The sequence below is a fragment of the Rhinolophus ferrumequinum genome, chromosome 27 (assembly GCF_004115265.2).
Source record: "Rhinolophus ferrumequinum isolate MPI-CBG mRhiFer1 chromosome 27, mRhiFer1_v1.p, whole genome shotgun sequence".
Lineage (NCBI taxonomy): Eukaryota > Metazoa > Chordata > Mammalia > Chiroptera > Rhinolophidae > Rhinolophus > Rhinolophus ferrumequinum.
The window spans coordinates 16,562,018-16,584,639 of record NC_046310.1 but is presented as its reverse complement, the minus strand read 5'-3'; the positions used below and the strand labels follow the sequence as shown (position 1 = coordinate 16,584,639).

Sequence of the window (22,622 nt, the reverse complement as noted above, 5' to 3'; positions counted from 1 at the left end):
AGTGTGTTTTGATATCTGGTGATGGAGGTTTTTCTTACTCTCTTTCAGAATTTTCTTTATTTCTCTCACATTCATTTTTCAAATAAAAATTAGAATCAATTTGTCAGAAAACTCACTGAAATTTTAAGTGACATTAAGTTTATGAATAATTTTTGGGGAGAATTGATAGACTGACAATACTGAGTCTTTCCATAATGATAAGAGCTACCATTTTTGAGTAATTTCCGTATGTCAGCCATTGCTAAGCCTTTCCCTCGTATAATGTCCCTTTTTAAGACGATGAAACAGGCTTAGTTGAAGAACCTCAGAACCGTGCCCTTAGTGGTAGAGCTCCGACACTGAAATCTGTGCCCCTCGTCATTGTCTCTCCCCCTCCGCCCATCCCTGGAAAGTGCTGTGTTTCTCTATTTATTTGTCCTAACCTTACACCCCTCCCTAAATTAACTTCCACTCTGTTTTCTCTAGAATTCATGAATGGGTAGTGACAAGAATATCCCCTACATGTGTGAATATTGCTGTGATGGTTAATTTTGTGTATCAACTTGACCAAGCCGAGCTAGAACCCAGGTTTTAGTCAAACACCAGTCTGGATGTTGCTGTGAAGGTAGTTTGGCTGTGATTCACATTTAAACCAGGAGGCTTGGAATAAAGCAGATGACCCTCCACAATGTGGGTGGGCCTCATCCAATCAGTTGAAGGCCCGGAGAGAAAAGACGGGGGTTCCCTAAGGAAGAGGGAATTCGGCCTCCAGACGAGCTGCAGCATCAGCTCTTCCCTGGGTCTCCAGCCTGCCAGTCTGCCTGCGCATTCTGCACTTGCCATTCCCCACAGTCACGTGAGCCGAATCCTTAATCACCCCCATACTCCCCTCATCTAGGTGGGATTCCGTAGCCTACCATTATAAAATGGCCTCTGTCATACTTGTCTGACCACCCTGGTCAAATTGACCTCTCCGTGAACTCTCCATCTCTGCACCTGAATGCAGCTAGAGAAAAACATACAACCATACTGACTAATCTCACTTTAAAATCGTGACTACAAAGCCCACGAGGACCCGAAATGCTGTCTGGCAGTGAGTCCTTATTCTCTGGTCAACCGACTTGCCTACTCTCCACGACAACTACAGTATTTCCGACTCTCCGCTGAAGTTTTCACTGCTTATTTCACTTGGCGGGGAGGCAATTGGAGAGGATTTTCCCATCCTTCCACCACCACTATCCTGCGAGAGTCTGCCCTCCCTCCTAGTTCATGGATGGGCTGAATCACCGTGCCCTTCTCTGAGGTCAAACCTCCCACTGTGTGCTGGCTCCCGTCCTCTCTCCCCCTTGCAAGGACTTCCCTCAGAATTGTCACCACTCTCTTCTGCCTCTTCCGTTTTCCCCTCTCTGCTGACATTCCGGTCAGTATGTGAACATGCTGTATTGTTATCCAGTCCTCGTCCATCTGAACTGAACAAACTGTATTATCACATTTACCATGAGCCATAACGTACCATGCTCCATACTAGGGGTTTGTATCTTTAATCAGCTTCTTCAGAAATGTATTACTTTTAAAAGACTAACAAATACGGAGGCAAGCGGGATACCCAGTAATTACTTCTTAGAGGTTTGTTGGGCTCACCTGCAGTTTCGCATAGGACTTGTCACCCTGAAGCAGTTCCTTGGTCTCCACTGTGCCACCTTGCCCATTGCTGCTGCTTGCAGGATATAGAAGCACGTGATTGGACCCCAGCAATGGCGTAGGGGTTCAGCCCTCTCTCTGCCTGGCTGCTCACCTGTAGGGGACTGCAGCTCGCTGCTCTCCTATCGGGTCTCCCTGGGAGGTGCCGAGGGAGAGCCCCACACCGGCTGCACTGGTTCAGAACAGGAGTGTTGATGTGCAGAAGAGTCCCGGCCGAGGCAGGGGCAGCAAGAAGCGGTACCAGCTTCCTCCTTGGTCAAGCCTGCTGTCTGGAATCGGTTCTAAGTACACTTGACCCATGAACAACATGGGGGTTAGGGGCACCGACCCCCCTACACAATCGAAAGTCCACATAGAACTTTTGACTCCCCCAGAACTTAACAACTGATAGCCTCCTGTTGACCAAAACCCTTACCAATAACAGTTAACACATATTTTGTATGTTTTATGTGTCTTATATACTGAATTCTTAAAGTAAGCTAGAGAAAAGAAAATGTTATTAAAATCATAAGGAAGAAAAAATATGTACATATAATTTATGCATTCTTGACATACCTAACTTTTTCTTAATTTTTTCGATACTTTTAGGCTACGTGGTTTGCAAATTTTTTCAAACGTACTTACTGAAAAAATTCCGTCTATAAGTGGACTCGTGCAGTTCAAACCCGTGTTATTCAAGGGTCAACTGTAATGTAATGCAGTTGTCTTTGTGGGATTGCCTGGAAGCAGAATTCATGGGTTTGTATCCTACCTCCTGCTTTTCAGCTGTGTCACCTTGGGAAAGTTACGTAACCTGTCTCTGTTTCTAAAATGGGACCAGTAATGTGGATGTTCCCTAATAGTAGTAATAGTATTCTTCCGTTCTAAAATGTACCTAGTCCATAGGGTTATTGTAAGGATCATGAGTCAATTTCCATAAAATGCATAGACTGATACCTACCGTGTTTCCCCGAAAATAAGACCTAGCCGGACCATCAGCTCTAATGCATCTTTTGGAGCAAAAATTAATATAAGACCCGGCCTTATTTTACTATTATAATATATATAATATAACATAATAAAATGCCGGGTCTTACATTAATTTTTGCTCCAAAAGAGGCATTAGAGCTGATGGTCTGGCTAGGTCTTGTTTTCGGGGAGACATGGTAGCACGTGATAAGCACTAGAAGCTAGAAAGTGTTAGCTATTGTTATTGCTAATTTTGTTATTTGCAGGTTAATAGAAGGTAAACAAGCTTGCATTTGAATACTTCCAGCACTTATAACATTTGCTGGTAGTAACTGGATCTTTGGAATCTCCTTAGTTTATCTGAAGGATTGCTACCCAAACTGAAGCATTCGTTAAAAGCAGGCTGTTGTATGTTTGACACGAGCTCTGAAATCTCCATCGTAGTACATGTGTAGCATTCGGGTTAATCATGTAGCCTTTTTTTGTCCCTTGTGTGTTCGAGTTGAGAGCTGGTCTTTAGCCTTTCGGCCAGATAAACGTAATGGAATTAATTTATCTTTAAGTGTTTGCGGAAATTGTGAAAACAAACAACTTAGCCTGAGATTGATTTGTATACTATTATGTAATTATAATTTCCAACTCATTGTCCAAGAATAAGTTAAAGGAACCACCAGGTAAGGAATTTAACTTGACAGTTGTCTCCCACAGTTCTGAGTATAACCTGTTGTGTACATTCTGGTTACTGAATAGTAGGAAAAGAGTGGTTTGGTTGAAAGTACAATTGAAATTCTAGTTTCCAGAAGGAACATATCCCCTAGATTGTCTCTCTCCTTCAGATATGAAGGTTAGTATATGGAATTGAGGCAAATAGTAGGTGATGGCTGTTTCTGTTTACTTGTGATGGTACGTGAAGGGTCACCATAATTTCACACTTAGGAAGAATGACGAATTAATAGTAACGACCTCCATCTTATTCTGAAGTTGTTCAGAATACTTCCAAGATTGTGTAAAGAAAGTCAAGGCCACGTGAGGGTCTCTATAAGGAAGTAGAGTTGTGTGACAGGAAAAGCAGTAAGTGAAGGCCAGGAAACCTGGGTTCCATTTACAGCTTAGCCACTCGTTATATGACATCACACAGGTTATTTGCCTGAACACTCCTGATGTGATGTACATATTTAACGTGGACTGTTATCCTTATGAAAGACAAAACAAGTGAAAATACGTTTTAGAGTGGCATCCAAAAAAATGAGTTATTAACTTACTACCTATGCACTTATTTCTGTGTTAACACTTGTCAAATTGTGATTGTTTACATTTTTAATGTGACACAAGGACTGAGTTAATCATCCTTGTATCCCGTGTCTAGCAGCGTCCCTGATGCACAGGACGCATGTGTTCTATTGAAACACAGTTGTCTAACTTTATTGATAGCTTTGCTGGTAAGTAAACATTTAAAATGAGACTTTAAGACTTTAAGTAATATTTAAACTGAGATACAGGGCACCCTTCTAGAATAGTGTTTTTCAATTTTATCCGGGACCGACCAAGAAATAAATTTTACATCATGCCCGTTATACACACATGTAACTGAAAACCCAGTGTTCAGGAAACACCCTGCTGTGTGTGATGTCCTCTGATAAGTTCAATTCCATTATTTTTCATTCATTTAAAATAATGCTGGTGCAACCCACTGAAATGATTTCAGGGATTAAATGGGCTGCAACCAGCAATGGAAAGACACCTTTCAAGAATGCAAGTTCCATGAACAGGAACTTCCTTCGTGTCTATACTGCTAGTGCTTGGCAACAGGAGAAAGGGAAAGCGTTACAAACTCCTTGCTCCATTTCAACTCATCAAGTAGTTGAGTGGTCTGGGGATAATACAATACACTAAGCATCATGAACGGTACGGAATTGAGTAAGGTTCGGTCTCAGACCTCATGTACTTTAGAGCCTAATTGAGGGGGGTAGTCAAGTATAAGTAGGCCTAAAAGGAGAGACAAGATTTTACCAAAATACTTGACACCAGCCATAGACACAGCTAAAGTGACTGATGGGAGAAACTTGCCAAGAACTTGGTTTTCTGCTATAGGTGTGGTATCAGAATTGACGGTGGTACCCTGCCTAATCCATTTCTCATCACTGGTAGAGTCAAACTGTGGATTATATAAAATAGGTTTAGTCTTAAAAATATTCAAGGGGCATTTGGTTCACTATTGATTGGACTGTTAAAAATCTATTCTCCTTTGAATAACTTATCAGTTCACAGTGTCCTGTGTGGAGCTTGTTGTGGATCCTAAAAATTACGTCTTTTGGCAGCACAATAATTTGTTTTTGAAAATATGTTTGCCTAATCGGTAAAGAGGCGGAAACTTGAGCTTTATGCAACATTCATAGCACCACCTTGTCCTCGGTTTTATTGAGGTTACTGTGTTAAGCACATAGTTCTGTGAACTCACACTCGCGAGTTCAGCACAGTGCTTACGAGCCTTGAAGACTGGAGTACATTCCTTCAGAAGGGCAGCGGAGGCTAACCTTAGAATTGGTCATCACCACTGGGTGGGACTTGAGAGGGAACGCGTGCAGGCTGAGTAGTTATCCCGAAGCAAATGTAAATCCTGACTTTCCCAGTGAACGAGGCAGTATGGCTACCCTAGCTTTCTTCATATGTTTATGTTTGGCTACATTGTCTCAAAAAGAAGTAAAAATAAACTACAAAACTTGAGACACTATTAACTAAAAAGTTACTGGCAAGTCTTTTGTCATCAGGACAGATTACTTTCAAAGATTGAGGTTTAATACCGAATGTTACTGAGAATTTATAAATAACATTGTAATGAAAACGTTTTTGTTACGTAAAGAATTTTTTCTAAGACCTAGAAAGTGTGTGACGTACTTATTTTCAATATTTTCTAGTAGTAAAAAGATTGGACATTTTCTTAGAAATAATAATAATAATGGAATAGAATCTATCCTTACAGTATAAAGCAAGTTAACTGACAGCCCTGGGTGTTCATGATTTCACCTAAAAAAGATACTAGAATATCTCTCAGTTCATTACATGAGTTTTTATTGACTCGATTTTATGACTAGCCCGATGCTAAGGCACCATAGACAGCATTTTAATACGGTTTAATATTAAATAGCGTTTGCTGTAAGATTATCTGAGACTCAACCCAGTGGTACCAGTAAGACCTCATAAGGTAGTTTAATGGTGTGGACACCAGCACGGCTGTTCAGGAGATGGCACTACAGTAATTATCCCCCAGTCTCCACTAGTCACGGTTTAGTGTGGATTTTTAAGTCAATAATTGAAACACCTCCTCTATTCCCTCAGTACCTTTTTATGGGCACTAAGTATAAAACACTTGTTTTAATCCTCATGAACACTGGTTCTAGTTTTTTAGAGGAAACAGTCATAATTATAACTGACTCAGATCATTTAATACTACCTTTTAAGGAAGTCAGACTCAGACCCTAAGTGGCTATATTAAGTGTTTTCAGTTCCAGACTAGGGAGATAGCACTTATCGTTTTGTTGCTTGCAAACAGGAACCAAAATTTTAGTAAATCGCTAAGGCGAATCACTGACTAAAATGAAGTTTAATGAAAGTCTCTGTCAGAAGAATAATGTAACATTTTAATATATGATTATAATATAGCACAGTCAATTCACTTCTGTAGACAGTGCTTTAAAATAATAAATGGAAATATTTAGGCCAGTTGTTTGCATTGGGGCAAAAGTCAGCTCCAAAGTAATTGTGCTTGTTTTTGTATTTATTGCCTTCCCACATATTTTAAGATGATAATTTTTCTGTGACTTGTTTCTTATCTTTTATTAAATTACTAACCTAGCATGCTTTGTAAAGCCTTCTACACCAGTGACACTGGTTGGTGTCAGAGGAGGGAACGTGTGTATTACTGGGCCTTCCTTGGCCCACTTCTGTATCCTACCATCTGCATGGTCGTAGGAAGTGCAGGGCTAGAAGGTGCCAGCACCAAAGGGACAAGGGAAGGTTCCCCAGCCTTGTGTTCGTGTCCCTCATGGACATATAAGGATCCATTTCCATCCAATGCCTTTCTTACAGGCAGCTCTTACCCAAATTTGTGCTTCTCCAGAACATGAATAACTACTTGTAGGAGTCTCTTAAAGTAGCGTCAAATGAACTCTGCCACTGTTTGCTGGTCAGTTTAATGAGTCACTGTTCCTGATTATTTAATACCCGCCCCGAAAGATTCTTGAAAATTCTGCGGAGTAACAGCCAGACCTGATCTCCTAGAACAAAAATATTAGGGAAGGATCCTATTGTCAGTAAACATAGGTGTTTACTACTCCCACCAGTGAATGTCGAGCACTCTTCTAAGTATTTTATACAGCATTAATTCATTCAGTCCTCACAACAGGTGTGGTAGCTAGTAGCATTATTTATCAGCTCCATTTTATAAATTCAGAGAGGGTGAGTATCTTTCCCCAGGTCACCCACCTTGTAAACAGTGAAGCCACAATTTGAAGCCAGGCATTCTGGTTCCAGATCTGAATTGGAATCAAACCTTTGAGACAGCTCGGGTACCTTTCAAAGTTACCATATATTTATGAAAAACATAAGGCAGAGAGCCCCAGGTTCCAGACACTCAGCCTTTTCCACTATAGTTCAAATCCTTCACCTTGTGTTACTGTAAAATTTGGGTCAACGTCTTTTTATCCGAGCAATAATCTCAAGTAAATTCAAACATACTGGAAGCATTGTCCTTGTGACCTAAACTGGAATGGAGGAATGGCGTGGGCTTTCCTGTGTGACCGCAAGGGAAAGATAGCCTTAGATTAGCTGACCAGACAGACGTAGGGATGGTTTAGGATGGTGGTCGACGGGGAGCTGTGGTAACTTCAGCTGTGTCATGGTTTGAGAGAGACTATTTTGTGGTAGCATCTGGCTGGTTTAGTGTTTTCCTTTGGTATGTTGGGAGGGTTTGAGGAGAAGCATACTGTAAACTAACTGAAATGAAAACCCCTAGAATCCCTGAGGGGTTATCTAGTGTCAGCGCTGGGTAAACGGGAATATACAGGCTCCTTTTGTGGACGTCCCCTAGTATTCTGTGTCACTCCCGCCTCACACAGCATGGCTTTGTGTGCTAAACACTTAGAAGGCTGTCCCCAGTGTCCTTACATGTCACTCTTCATCCCAACTTCTGCAGTTATCTCGGAGCAGTTCTCAAACGAGTCTCCCGAGTACTGGTTGTCCCCTTACACTTGAACCAAGCTCTAGGAGTAAAAGTGCTCTTTTCTCAGTTCAAATAAAAAGCTAAGCCTTTGGTTAAACTTGTCCCGAATTATCCATTTTTCCCAAGTATGTAATTTTAAACTTTGGCATCTGCTATTATTTAGACAACAAAATCAATGAAGACATACCCAACAAAAATTAACAGAAATCTTGCTAACATCCAGTCATATCTAATTTAGCAGCTTGTTTTGTTTGTTTTTGTGGATACACGTTCTTGGCTGTGATTTCATGTTGCATATTTATGTATATTTTCTGTGAGAAAATATCAGTGTTTTACAGTGTTCCACAAAAGCATGAATTTCCACAGAGCAAGTTTGAGAGGCAGTGTTGACCATGTAGGGAGATTTTTATCTCCAGAGATGCCATGTGCAGTGTTTGGATGGTAGTAAATAATTTTTTTAAGTAATAACAACAGATGGAAACGACGCTAGATAAGCATGGAGAAACACTAGTAATTTCAGAAATCTTAAACTATGAGTGCACAGCAATGACTTCAGCATGAACAGCAACAGCCTGTCATTGTGGAAGGAGCTTCACAACTGAAATCATTCAGAAAAGGCTCCGTCCTCATACACTTTTTACGTTTTGTTTGTTTACAAATATCTCATTAAATCCCCACTCAGTGTGCATCACCCATATTGTCTGCATAGCCTTGGCAGGACTGGGAGGCAGAAGGCCTGGATAAGGCACGCTGACCTTGAATTAAACGCCTGTCTTCCACAGGCAGCCTGCCCAGTTTTAAAAGATTGAGCCTTCCAGGCGTGCCTGCTAATTATAGCGCTAGGAAGCCCTAACAGGAGCAGAAACATTTAGAGGGCATCTCTCTGACCAACTCTCCATGGAAGGTTTACCCTCTTTCCTTCCGAATCCATTCAGAAAAAAAAAAATCACACGAAAGAAAAACATCTAATTCACTTCATAATGTAAATTCTAAAACTCGCGTCAGTAATGTGTTTGCTGTTCATCTATGAATTGGTGGCTGACCAGAATACATATATAAAGAGTTGGGGGTTTGTTTTGTTTTTTCTCTTCTTGATGTGTTGTTTGTACCCTGTTTTCCACAGGCCGCTGTCTGGAATTAAGAATACAGTCTGTAATTTGAGAAGTAACCTATTTAAACGTTTTTGATTGGGATTAGAGATCAAGAACTAATTGGACCACCTTTTGTATTATTAGGGTGGTGCAAAAGTAACTGCGGTTTAAAAGGTTAAAAAAAATTGCAAAAACCGCAATTACTTTTGCACCAACCTAATACTAGAAAATGTTTTAGGGTAGCTAGTAGTTTTTTCCACTTTTTCTTTTTGCTCGAGGGTCCCTCACTCAATGTATTTTCACTCATGGTAAATTTTATAGTGGGCCATTTTTCTTTTTAGAATAAGAACAGAGAAGTGGACACTTTTTTCTTCATGAGTTTCTTGGTTTTCATTTTGCTAACAGAAAGAAAACTTTGCTATAATGCCAAATTCCTTTTTAGGGGTGGAGGGACAAAGTCTGTATCTGAAGGAAAATTTAGCCTTGGGGGACTTACGGTATTTACAGAATAGGTTTTGTTTAGATTTGCCAAGTATAAAATGATACTCTCTTCTGCCATTTGGTATAGATTAGTAGATCCTTTACTTCTGCTCCTAGCATTTTTAAACAGTTAAGAGAGACAGTTTACATACCATACAGCTCACCCTTTGTGTATAATTCAATGGATTTTAGTATATTCATAGAATTGTACAGCCATCATCACAGTCAGTATTAGAAATTTTTCGTCACCCCAAAAAGAAACCCATTAGCAGTGGTTCTTTCTCATTTCCCTGCAATCCTCCCTGTCGTAGGGTAACTACATCGTCTAATAAGATGACCGTGTGGATTGTGTCCTTTAGTCTATTAATACAGTATATTATCGTAGTTGATTTTTTTCAGGTACTAAACCAACCTTTCATTCCTGGAATAAATCCCATTTGTGCATGGTGTGTAAACCTTTTTATATGTTGTTAGATTCAGTTTGCTAGTGTTTTGTCGAGGATTTTTGAGTCTTTATTTACAAGAGATATTGATCTCTAGTTTTCTTGTGATTCTTTGTCTGTTTTTGGTATTAAGTTATTTCTGTCCCCATAGAATGAGTTAGGAAATAATTTCCCTTTTCTTCTGTTTTCTGGAGCAGTTTGTGAAGAATTGGTATTGATTCTTGCTTAAATATTTGGTAGAAATCACTGTAATCATCTGGTCATGGCCTATTTTCTTTGGGTAGATTTTAAATTACTAATTCATTCTCTTTTCTTTCATTCTCATTCATTATAGATCTATTCAGATTTTTTTATTCTTGAGTCAGTTTTGGTAGTTCGTGTCTTTCCAGGCATTTGTCCATTTCATTTCAGTTACCTAATTTGGTGTTCATAGTATTACTTCCAATCTCTTTTATTTCTGTAAGGTAAGTAGAGATATCTATTCATAGATTTCTAACTAGTAAATAGTTGCTTTAATCTCCCAAAGAAATTAACCTTTAAATTTGAGGGCCTTTCTAGAGATATAAAATACAAAGAAACATTAAAAGCAAAAAAACTGTGGAATCTCTTGTTGTTACTGCTAACAGTGAGTAATCAACATCAATAGTGATTCCTGCCACAGAATATTGAGAAGCCTTTGGGGAAAAAAATGTGAGGAGCGGGTAGCCCTCTGCTATTTAATGCTGTCCAAAGAAGTGTCTCTGGGTTAAGAAATCCTTTTCCTCACAACTTGTGGGCTTCCTATAACCTTGAGCAAAAACATTTGACCTGATTGTCCAACGCTCCGAGAGTGGAGATAACACTCACTACCACTTGCAAAGCTATCACGTATTCATTTTTCACTGTAGTATCTCAGCAGTTCTTTAGAAACCTTATATAGGTCAGATCTCATACAGAACCCCAAAGGGCTGACCACATTTTCGGATGATACATTTTTTAAGGTTCTCTCATTTTACAGAGTTCCTAATTTATAAAATGTGTCAAAACATACCCTTTTTTTTTTTTTAGAATATAAAGTCTTGAATTCAGGGAATTTCAAACTAAAGTAGTATAGTAAGTACATACCCAGGCAGCATACAGGAGGAGTTCTAGGCATGAAATCTCTAAGCATGGAAGAGATCGTTTTTATTTGTGAAAGCACAAAGAATCAAAGATTTCTGAGTTCCTGATCCCCACTCTGACAAGTACAATTCCCATCCTAACCCTGTTTTACCCTTTGGCCAAAAGTCACTGGTTGAATATGATCTTTTTTATCCCATGAAAACCTTTCTATCTCTTAATAAAACATTTAGATTCCCATTATAGAAATTTATTATAAAAGCACTTTGGGAAGACTATTATTTACTGCTCAAGTAAAAGATAAATTGTTTAAATTAGGTGATATTAGACATTAAATGAAAAAAAAATGTTCGGTTTACTAAGAGTGTAAAACATTGCAGTGTTTTATTGTAGATGTTATAGACAAACCATTAGGTATCTCTTTTTGGTAAATATTCTATATTTGAAAGAGAAGCTCACTTTTAAAAAGAGGGAAAGGTCACCTTAAAGTAGCCCTTAACATCCAGAGCAAAAGCCTGTTGCTGCCATTGTTAAGGAAGTCGGCAATATATAGACCAAATTATTGGCTGCAAACAGTATAAACAATGGAATTTCTCAAATGGAAAAAGCAATTTAAGTCCTAAGAGTTGGCTGCCAAAGAAACTACCAAAAGACCAGAATTTTTATGCAGACCAGTGTGATCACCTTGTGATATTTTCTACTTTCTGTTGAAAAAGGGGAGAAAGGAAGAAGATAAGAAGAAACTTGAAAAGGCATCACTTCCGTTGTAAGGAGGCAAGGACTCGATCGTTCTCTTTAGTTCCCCAAAACTCTTGACTATGAAAATGTTTAAACCTTAAAAAAAAAAAAAAAAAGGTGGTAAAAGAGTACAATCTGGGGACATCCCCATTCGGGACCCTGTCCTGCACAGGAGCTCTGATCCTTTGCTTTCAATAAATTAACCTCTTTAAAAAATAAAAAAGAGTACCATCTGTATACTCTTCACCTAGGTTCACCAGTAAAAACCACCCATACCACACACTCACACTCGCACAGAAAGTCAGTCAGAAACATTACAGCTTTTTATCTCTAAATCCCTCACCTTGTGTTTCCTAAGATTACATTCTCTATCTAACCACACTATTACCACACCCAAGAAATTTTCACTTGTCACCCTATCACCGAATGTATCGTGCCTGATAATAGCTCCCCCAGATGTCCCAAGGTCTGGTTTTTTTTAATCTAAGATCTAGTCAAGTTTCCTTCATTACATTTGTCTTGTCTTTCTAATCTTTAAAGAATAGCCGCCCCCCCCCCTTTTTTTTTTTACTTTCATGTCATTGTTTTTTTTAAAGACCAGGCTACTTTTCCTATGGAATATCCCACAATCCAGACTTACGTGACTTGTCCTTACGGTTACATTCTATTTAACATATTTGACAAGAAAAGTTAACGGGAAATGTTGTAGCTTTCTATTTCATCATATCAGGAGACCAATACTCAGTTTAATTGCTTGGCTTATAGGATACTCATATTTTTCCGTTGCAGAGGTATCTTTTTTCCTTACAATTTAGGAAAGTGTAAGGTTGGTATTTGAGAGTATGACCATTGTTCCTCAACAGCCCAGTGGTTTTAGCATCCATGATCCTTGCCGGTTTCACTGGGGGCTGCAAAACGGTACTCACCAAATTCTGCCTTTACATCTGCATTTATTAGCTGGCTTCTGTAAAGAAGAGCTTTCCCAACTTTCTTTTTCCTTTCTCCTTTCCTGCTTTTTTTTTTTTTTTTGTATTACTGTGGACTCAGATTCTTTTATTCGATAAGTTATAGTCCATTATTCTTTTTGATAGTCATATTTTCCTGAAGTCGAGCAATGGAAGCCACCTCAGACCAGCTTCTCTGTCATTCTGCCATGTCTCCTTTGTTCTGCTTTTGTTCCCCTAGTAAATATGTCCTGGAAATTACTCCCTATCTATTTCCTTGAGAGCATCCCTCTTCTTTTTATAGCTCTGCCATATTGCAGATATTGTGTGAACATTTCAGAGTTTATTCAGCCAGTACTCTGTAGGTGCACACTTAGGTCGTTACCGGTGTTTTGCCGATAGTTACAGTGCTGCTTACGATGTTTGTGAATAGGCAGCCTGTTCTTGTATGATAATATAAAGATTCAAATAAATTCCAAGCTGTTAAGCTAAGAGAGTATAATATTTTATTTTAAGATAACATTTTTCTAATGATAAAAATAGTAATACACATTCTTCATAAAATTGAGAGAAACAATCTGAAACTATACGGAGTTAAAAGTGAAAGTATCCCTTTATTCTCCTCCCCCAAACTGTTAACAGTTTATTCTGTATGCCTCAAACTTTTTTATGTTGTAGTTGATGGTGGTTTTGTTTAGCATGTAAACATATACACAGGTCATATTTATTTTATGAAAGTGTAATCATGCTATAGGTAATATATTACGACTTGGTGTTTTTATTTTGTATATCTTAGATACTCTTTTATGTCTATATATTGAGTTACCACATTCTTTTTAGTAGCTGTATAATAGTTCATAATACAAAGTTACCATAATTTATTTAACCATTCCTCTACTGATACTTAGATTGTTTCCAGTTTGTCAGTATTATAGACAGCAGCAGTTAATATCCTGGAATATGCTTTTACATATGCTCAAGTAGTTCTGTAGAATAGATTCCAAGAGGTAGAATCTATTAATTAACTGCCATTGATTCACTCTTCTGCAGTGTCCTCACAGCCTTACCAATACCAAGTAGTGGCAATATTTTTTGTATTTTGCCAATCTAATGGATAAAAAAAGAATGGTAGCTTATTGTTCTGTTTACTAATGAGATTGTGAGTCCATGTTTGTTGGCCCCTAATTTCTTCTCAATTGTCATGGGTGTTATTATTTTTTTAATGGCGCTTTCAGATACAGTGCCCCATGCTGTCTGAACTTTTGTTGCCCAAACTTCTGGAATTAAATAGATTTGAATAAATGTTTTGAGGAATCCCTTGCTATATGTACCCTCACTACTCTCCATCCAAAATCAGATAAAAAGATATCCCTCACTTTCCTAACTTGCCATCCAAATTGAGGCTCCCCCAAGTCAGGAGCCAAATAGAATTAGAGGGACACTTGGATTCTCATACTAATCTTTGTTATATGTTATAAGTGTTTTCTCCCGCTGTGTTTGTTGTTTATCTTCTGACCTTGTTGATGTGGTTTTACACAGTAAACGTTGTAAATGCTTACGCTGAATATGTTGTGTTCCTCTATAAATTCTGGGTTTTGTTTTGCTTAGGTTATTTCTCGTCTAAAAATTTTTTTAATTTCTTCTATATGATTATTTTGGACACTAGAATTTTTGAATACATGAAAAGTATGCATTATCAATTTTGTCAATACATTTTTAATAATTTATCCCTTATCATTGATTGTAAACACCGCTTTTATCATACACCAGATTCTTTTATGTTTATATCTATATATATATATAGATCTGTTCATGCGGTAGTACCATACTGTTTTAATAAATATTTTGATACCTAGATGAGAAAGTCCCTTGTTCTTTTTCCAATATTTCTTGTTTATTATTGCTTAATTTTTCTTCTAGGTACATTTTAAGGGGAAAAAATCAACTTTATCCATTTATGTTTTCCTAGTAATGTATGAGAATGTGCATTTTCCCAGGTCTGGGAGAAACTGGCTAGGGGTCTGGGAGCCAAGGTTAAAATTTAAATAAACCTAGAAAAATTAAAGACATATTATCTGTTCTCTAACCTGGGAGAAATCTGATAGGTTTGTAACACTGTGAAGTGTTCGCCACGTGTTAAGTTGTAACTCATTTCCCGTCTTCTAGGTGTGACTCCCCAGCCTGCCCTTCTCACCCCTTCCACCGCTCATGCCCCATCATTTCATGTACCACCAGCTCTGTACATCTTCCTCCCTCCTCCTGCTAGTTCCTTCCTTCCCCCTCCACCCCACATCACCCCCAAAATTGTCTGCCTGGGGAATCTCATTTGTTCTTTAAAAACCCAGTTCACGTATTACCTTTTCTGGGAAGTTTTTCTTCATGCCAATGGTAAGAAGGGTGTTCTAACCGTTGTGCCTCATACTGTTTATTCCTGTATTAACATTATCAAACTTTGAGCTCAATCGGGACACACATGCCATATATGTGATATACGAGTGTATGTCTTTTTAAAAAAACATTTTTGAAAAAGAATAAAATATCTCTGTCTTCAGGGAGCTCACCAGAGAATGAAAGGGAAAGCTTAAGATAGAAGAAAAATAAATATGAAAGCAGATGTTATGTGATTTTTTTAAAAGTCACTAACAGGAGAGTTTTTATATCCATTTTTCCCCCAACGTGACCAGGTTTAGATTTCGTGGCTTATGCTCTAGGCCTTAGATAATGAGTTTGTACGCAAACTGAGACATTCATTTTGACCCAGGAAGACATTCCACATGGGATATGGCACAAGCAAAAGCACAGAGACGGCACCAAATGGGTCGTTATCATGGGAACTTTAGAGCTGTAAGGAAATATACCAAGAAATGGGATTAGAAAGGCCGATGTGGGAGCTTCCTGTAATGTGGAGTTGAATTGTGAATGAACAGATATTCTAAATCTTTCTTTCTTTTCTTAGTACTGGATGAACGAGTACACCTCATCCATTGGAATTGGAGTTTTTCATTCGGGAATTGAAGTGTATGGCAGAGGTACGTGTACTCACAGTTTAAACATACTTTCTGAAGATTTGTTTTCCTTTAAAGGAGTTGAAAAATCATCATTACAGCTCTTCCTTTTTTTGTTTTTTTTTTTAACTTCTTCCCTATGTTATTGCAGAAAGTAGAAGAACATCTCCCCATATTTGTTTATACCATATTTGGAAAAATGCCCAAAATTAAATGTATTGGGGGAGAAAATACCAGAGCACATCAATGTACGTTCATTTAGTATCTTTTATTCTAAATACTATGTCTTTAAAAATATTTCCCTTTTGAGATATACCATGTTATACCATGACAGTTTTGCTGTAATATATGTTGGAGTTCATAAGAAACCTTGCACTTTGAAAAATAGTATGATAAAAAACAATCATTTTGGTTGGAAAAGGGCTGGTTCTAGAGAGTGTCAAACTTGAAATGCCAATTTCCTGAGGGAATTTCAGTAATTCATTTTTGTAGACATACGAGTGTACAGTTTTGAAGTTTTAAAATATCACTGAGCAAATCCTGCCCTTGATTATATCTAGCTTTTTGCTCAAGAATGATGGCCTTTGTACTAACTCAGCCCGTTTTATTCTTTATTACCTTTTATTATGATAAACATGACAGGAGCCACTCAAACCTAGCAGCTCTGTTTTCAGCAGCCTTTTCCTTTGTTGTGTTCCCACGCTTTGGTGTAAGATATCAGGTCGTAAGCATAATGTTCTGCATCAAACAGAGCACACGCTGGTCTCACCAGGGTTGTAATAATACATTAGTTTGAATCATAAACTCACCCTGTAGCAGAAACGCTTTTATTCACTTCAGCTAGGCAGTCTTTGTGACCTCTTAGAATGTGGTACTGCCGTTCACTCAGTTCCCTGAAGACTACACACCAGCTTTCTCTACTATATACAACGAAAAGGCTCGTTTACTAAGTGTGTCAGTATGTTGTGTTTACTGTCCCTTTTTTATATTGCACGTTAATAGCATATTAAATGTTGGCTGTAAAGATCTGCTCTTTAATTTTACTTGAAAGGCCGTATCTACCAAATAATCCCCAAAAAGCCACTCGGCTCCTGCTGAAAGTTTCAGGAGTTAGAGCATTGCTACAGTGGGTCTGCGGTCTGGGGCTTTGCTTCCATGTTTGAGTTGGCTTTTGCCAAAGTAGTGTGTCTGTTCCTTTTTGACTGAATTTGTATGGTGTGTTACAGTTTTTAAAGTGCCATCAAGTTCTGAACCATGCCCCATGCTGCTGTGAGGTAAATAAGGGCATATGGCATTTTCTCCATTTTTCAGTGAAAAAACTGAAGCTCAAAAATGCTGAAAGTCATACTGCTGGTAATGAACAGAATGAAGACTTAACCCCAAACGATCTTATATCCTAGCCCATTGCTCTGATATCTGCCTCGTCATTGCTTCCCTTCATAAAATGATTTAGAAATAATTAGAAACATGGTTCACAATATAGCCACGTGAGCTTAGCAAAGCTAGCGGGAATATCATCCTGAAAGTGATTGCGTCTTGAATGGAAGACTAAATGGCTCTATGACTTTCCTTACTGTAATTGAGAAAGTTAAAAATCCAAATACAATCTTTCCATTTTCAACCTGATTATCTACAATGGTTTATAAAATTTTATTATTAAAAAATTGTGTGTTTCAGAGTTGAACATTAAACATTTTATTTGTTATCTATATCATTGCTTTTTTCTGAAAAGTCTGAATCAAAAGTAAACTTAGTATCTGCTTTGTTCTTTCCCATAGTTTTTTCTAAGACCTTTTAAGATTATATTTAATGAGTTTTAAGCGATGAGATTCATTTAAACATTTGTTTGGAATTCTTTAAATAAACCCACTATGATTTGCCACTTAAATATTTAAGCATCTCATATCAGAATTGTAGCCAGAAATTTTAGTTCCTTCTGGATTTGAAACCATTCTCCATTTTTGTTCTGATGAGCCTGGATACACATTCATTATAGTACAAGTAGTTCCCTTTTAGCTAAAAGATTTGCTGTGGAGAGTGTGTGTGAGTGGGTGTATGTATTCATTTGGCAGTTTATTTTTTCTTGAATGAGAGGAATTGAATTTACTTTTTCAGGTTTGCTAATGTTTCACTCTTATTCAAATGTAAACCAAGACTCTTCAGCCAGGTACCATGGAAACTCATTGTTATTAGACAGTTTTTCCAGTAAAGTACAAGTTTGAAATTTGATCACTTTAATTTAGAAAGTGGCAAATGGCTGAACTGACCACCTACTTAGTTTGACATGATAGGTAGGCAGACAGGCTGTATTCATCTTTGAGTGTTAGTCACTGTCTTGCCAAGAAAAACAAAGTCGGCATTACCTTTGAGTGTCTTTCATGATTAGAGTTTCAGGTCTTTTGTGTCAACTGTTCTCCACTAGTAACAGCTAAGTGAGATGTTTGTGAAAGCATTAATAAACTGAACAATATTTATCATTATCCTCATCATTCATTAAAGCTAATTCAGCGTTCTGGTTAAATTTTGTGTGATAAATACTAAAAATCATGAGTTTTCTCTTTTCAGAATTTGCTTATGGTGGCCATCCTTATCCCTTTTCTGGAATATTTGAAATTTCCCCAGGAAATGCTTCTGAACTAGGAGAAACATTTAAATTTAAGTAAGTAGGGAGGATAATTTTTATTACACTGTTTTAGGTGCCAAAGCTTGTTTTCAGGCAAAGAGAATTCATTCAGTAGATTAAAATCTAGGAAGTTAAAATGTTTCTTTAACATGGTTTTAGTTGCTGACATTTTATTTTAAAATCAGTGGTTGCGTGAGGCTGAGAAGAGGCCAAATAAAGTGCTTGAAATATCCTAGTCTATTGGTTTTATAGAGGGACCCCTATAAGTTATTCTGTGTACTTTAAAAATGTTTTACTTTGGTGTAACTCAGGTTCTGCTTTAGAAACATTCATATCTAATGATTGCTTACTCTCAACCTCCTATTTGGGGAAGTGGAGGAAAGCTTCATTATGACCTACCTAACACTTAAAAATTTCTTCATTTTCCCAATGAAAGGAACACTTGTTTATTAATTCCAAATAATTAAACAGTTGATTAGCCAGGAAACTGATGTTGAGGTGCATGTATTACGTGTGCTAATAAACCTAAAATGTACGGACACGAGTGTACTTGGAGCCTTATGAGCAGTAAACAGCACCGAAAATATGAACGCTAATAATCAGATTTCCATTCCTTAATTAAGGCTTGTATTGAAAGTGATGTTTAGAACTGTAGTTTCAAGAAGCTGTCAAGAAACTTCTGGGCCTATAATATTTAACTTGCCAAGTGAAAGTAAAGTAGTGAAATGAGGTCATAACACTGAGATTCAGGATAGGGCCACACATGTTTATCATTACTGTGTTCATGGTTCTCTTAGCCTGTCACCGAATAGGAACACGTACCTGCAAGAGCGCTAGAGGGACCACCTTGATCGGTTCCTTAGGTCTCCCTTCTGGCAAGACTACTAGAGAAAGGATTTTCTAAGTATTTTCTGCTTTCTAGGACACCTTACCTGTATCGGACAAAAATTCTACCTTCTACTGAATAGTGTTTATTGCATTTATAGGGTAGTAGTTGGGGGAGGTAGACTTAGGGGGAGGGTTAAAATGCTTTTAAAAAAATTTAGTCGTTTGACATTCATCTCACTGCAGCACAATGGCAGATAACTTAAAAGATTATTTCTACAAGAGAATATGGCCAGCCATTTGATGGCAGGTGTAATTAAGCAGGAATATTTGCAGTTTGGATCTGGTTCTCTAATAGTAGAAGTACTTATTCAATAGTTGTAAAAATAACTCTGATATTACCTTTTTAATATAATGACATTGTTTTATAAAGAAAATGACTTATTTTGCATTTGTATTATTCAGAAGTATTGTACTTAAGAGTTTATTGTGGAAAAATAGAAACTGAAATAATTGAAATTTTTTTAGTATCTCATTTACCTTTAGTCTTACTACGTTAACCCTGCTTTGTTACATCAATCATGATATTCCTGGAAATAAGCAAACTTTTAAACACGCTTTTTATAAATACCTAAAACTCACATGGCTATGTTTATTTCTTTTTTTTTTTTTTTCTTTTTGTTCTTTAAGAGAAGCTGTTGTTTTAGGGAGCACTGATTTCTTAGAAGATGATATAGAAAAAATTGTAGAAGAACTGGGAAAAGAATACAAAGGCAATGCTTACCATTTGATGCACAAAAACTGCAATCACTTTTCTTCAGCTTTATCAGAGGTAAATTAAATTTTATCCTAACTAGAAGTTCTTCAAATAAGTAACAGTTCCTAGTATACTTGCTTTCCCTCTATATTTAATCGACTCATTTTTTTTCCTGATTCTTCATGTTTTATAAAATCTGATGTTATTATATCTGTTTCTCTTGCCTGAATGACCTTTCTAATGTCAGTGATTTTGGAGTCAGCGCAACTTTAACTTGTAATTATATTTGTATTTATATTCATGACGTTGCAGTGGGTAGAGAATAATTACAGATAATTGTCTCTTCTTATTCTAAATCATTTATACCCTGAAACTTTTACATTAAAGAAATGACTGCCTAAGAGACTCGGCTTCTTAACCACTAAGATATCTTTTTTCCTAAATTTTAGTTGCCAACTTCAGGTTTTGTCCCTGACTCTTACTTATTAATAAGTAATTCACTTCTTCTGTCTTGAAATCTTATTCTGTCAACTTCTCACACAGTCATTTATTTGCCTTCCTGATTCTTGAATCCTAAGCAGAAGACAAAATGATGGGACCTTCCAAAAAGAAAACGAAAGGAAGAAAGCGAAAGATGATCACATAAGGTCTAGAGAATTGAATAGTTCTTGAACCAGCTTCCCAGCTTTCTGACTCGTAGCAGCTGGTTGCGGTGGCTACACCAATGCTGCAGAAATTATGAAGGTGGAAAGGAGAAAGTGAGCTGCTGTTTGCGTGGCCTCTGCAGGATGCTTTCCTCCCTGGCCCTTTTCACTTTACTTATGGCTTCCATAGTACAGCTTTCAAACAGGACTATAGCTTCCCAGCGTGTGTTCTGGGGACCAGCGGCATCAGCCTCATGTTGGAGTTTGAGATGCCTCACGTTGGAATTTGAGATGCCCCACCACAGACCTACTCAGCCAGAATCTTCGTTTTAACATGGTCCCCAGTGCTTCATGTGAATATGAATGTCGGAGAAGCACCACCAGTCTTACAGGAGCGTTGATACTGTAGGGGTGACCTGGCTGGTTTTCAGGGGCAAGGGAAGGTGGTTCAGAGCTTTCCTAAGCCTAGGCATTACATCGGTAGGAAATGCATTCAGAGATCCATAGCGTGTAAAAACTGGCAGAGACATCAGACAGCATCTAATCCAGTCTCCTCGTTTTACAGACAGGAAACGGGCCCTGATTCGAGAAATGACTTATCAAAGATTGTTATGGATAAGTCAGATTAGACTCTGACTCCCTGGTCCAGTGCTTGTTATGCTTTATCACGACTTCCTCTGGCTCTGACTACTCTCTCTCCCAAATAAGTGAATAGCTTTCTTGAGCATCTACAACAGCACGTCAACCCTGCTCTAACCCTGAGGCCATGTTACACTTGGAGCCCACGGAGCAGTTGTGGATGTCCCTGGGGCCATCTCTAGAGGTCACAGTTATCATGCTCTCCCCATATCAGTGCTGAATTGTTAAAGAAACTGAGACTCGGTGCTTAAGTCACTTAACCAGTTTGTCAGTGACAGAGCTGCGATGAGCACTCTGGATAGCGAGGGATGTCAGGAGCTAGTTTAGTCAACTCCATATAATGAAGGCAAACAAATTGAATGGTAGATACTAAAAGCATTAATGGGTGTTGTGTGCATCCACACCTCTGAGAGCGCAGTTTGGAGCTGTAATACTTCCAGTTGCAGATAGACCAGATCGTAGCTAATTATAATTGATGGTTGCTATATGTCCTCTGTTCAGCATTGGTTCCAAAAATTTGAAGCATTACCATCATTTAGCGTCATAGTTACCAGTTTAACATCATCATTGAACATTAGTTACCAGGTGCTTTCTGTACAGCTGGGACTAGCAAACCGCTACAGTCTGCACGCCAAAACCAGCCTGCCACCTGTGTTTGTACAGCCTGCAAGCTGTGATGGTTTTCACATTCTTAAATGGTTAAAAAAATCAAAAGTATGTATAGTGACGTGTAGTGTACAAATTATATAAAATTCAGATTTTAGCGTCCATAAAGTTGGATGGGAACACAGCCATGCTCACGTGTTGACCTGTCATCTTGACTGCTTTCAGGGTTCAGTAGTTGGAACAGAGACCGGAGGCCCACAAAGCCTAAAATATTTACCATTTGGCGCTTTACCGATAGTTGCCAGCCGCTACTCTGAGGTTCGATTTATTCAAGTCTGACTCAGACTGGCTTAAACAATGAGGAAGCGTGTTCTCTCACAAAACAGGAAGCCCAGAAGGCCAGCCCGACAGTCTGGTCCGTGTCTCAACAGTGCACGGCATTGGCGGCCTAAGGTCTTCTCAGGTCTCTGAGCTGCCATCCTTAGGATGCTGGCTCTGCCCTCAGGGTACCTCCTTTTAGGGTCTGCAGGTAGCTGCAGCGATTTTAGGCACCATATCCAGATGCAGCAACATCCAAATGAAGAAGAAAACTCTGTCTCTCCCTTTAGTTCCCTTAGGAACAAACAGTGAGACATTCTTCTGGAACCTCCTGCCCTTTTCAAAAGCAGGCCATGTTTTATGGCCAGAACTGGGTCAAATGCCCATCTCTAAACCAGTTACTAGCAAGAGGAATAGCATTACCATGACTAAATGCCACTGGTCTAAATGCCTTTTGTAAGTCAATATTTTAAGTGGAAAATTCAAGACATGTAAAAATAGAGCGATAATGAGGCTGTATATCACTTCCTGGCTAATCTTGTTTCATCCATAAGCATCCACTTGA

General features: G+C 38.2%; 1 protein-coding gene across 2 annotated transcripts in view; it reads left to right on the top strand.

Moving 5' to 3' along the window:
• The window catches only part of DESI2 (desumoylating isopeptidase 2), a 41,195-nt gene that overhangs the window by 9,918 nt on the left and 8,655 nt on the right, over positions 1-22,622 (top strand). Inside the window, exons 2-4 of one of the 2 annotated variants that reach the window (XM_033099619.1) lie at positions 15,597-15,669; positions 18,211-18,304; positions 19,784-19,925. In XM_033099619.1, the coding sequence (XP_032955510.1) occupies positions 15,597-15,669; positions 18,211-18,304; positions 19,784-19,925 (309 nt within the window). The remainder of the gene's footprint in view (positions 1-15,596; positions 15,670-18,210; positions 18,305-19,783; positions 19,926-22,622) is intronic. The other variant, XM_033099620.1, reaches the window with a different exon arrangement.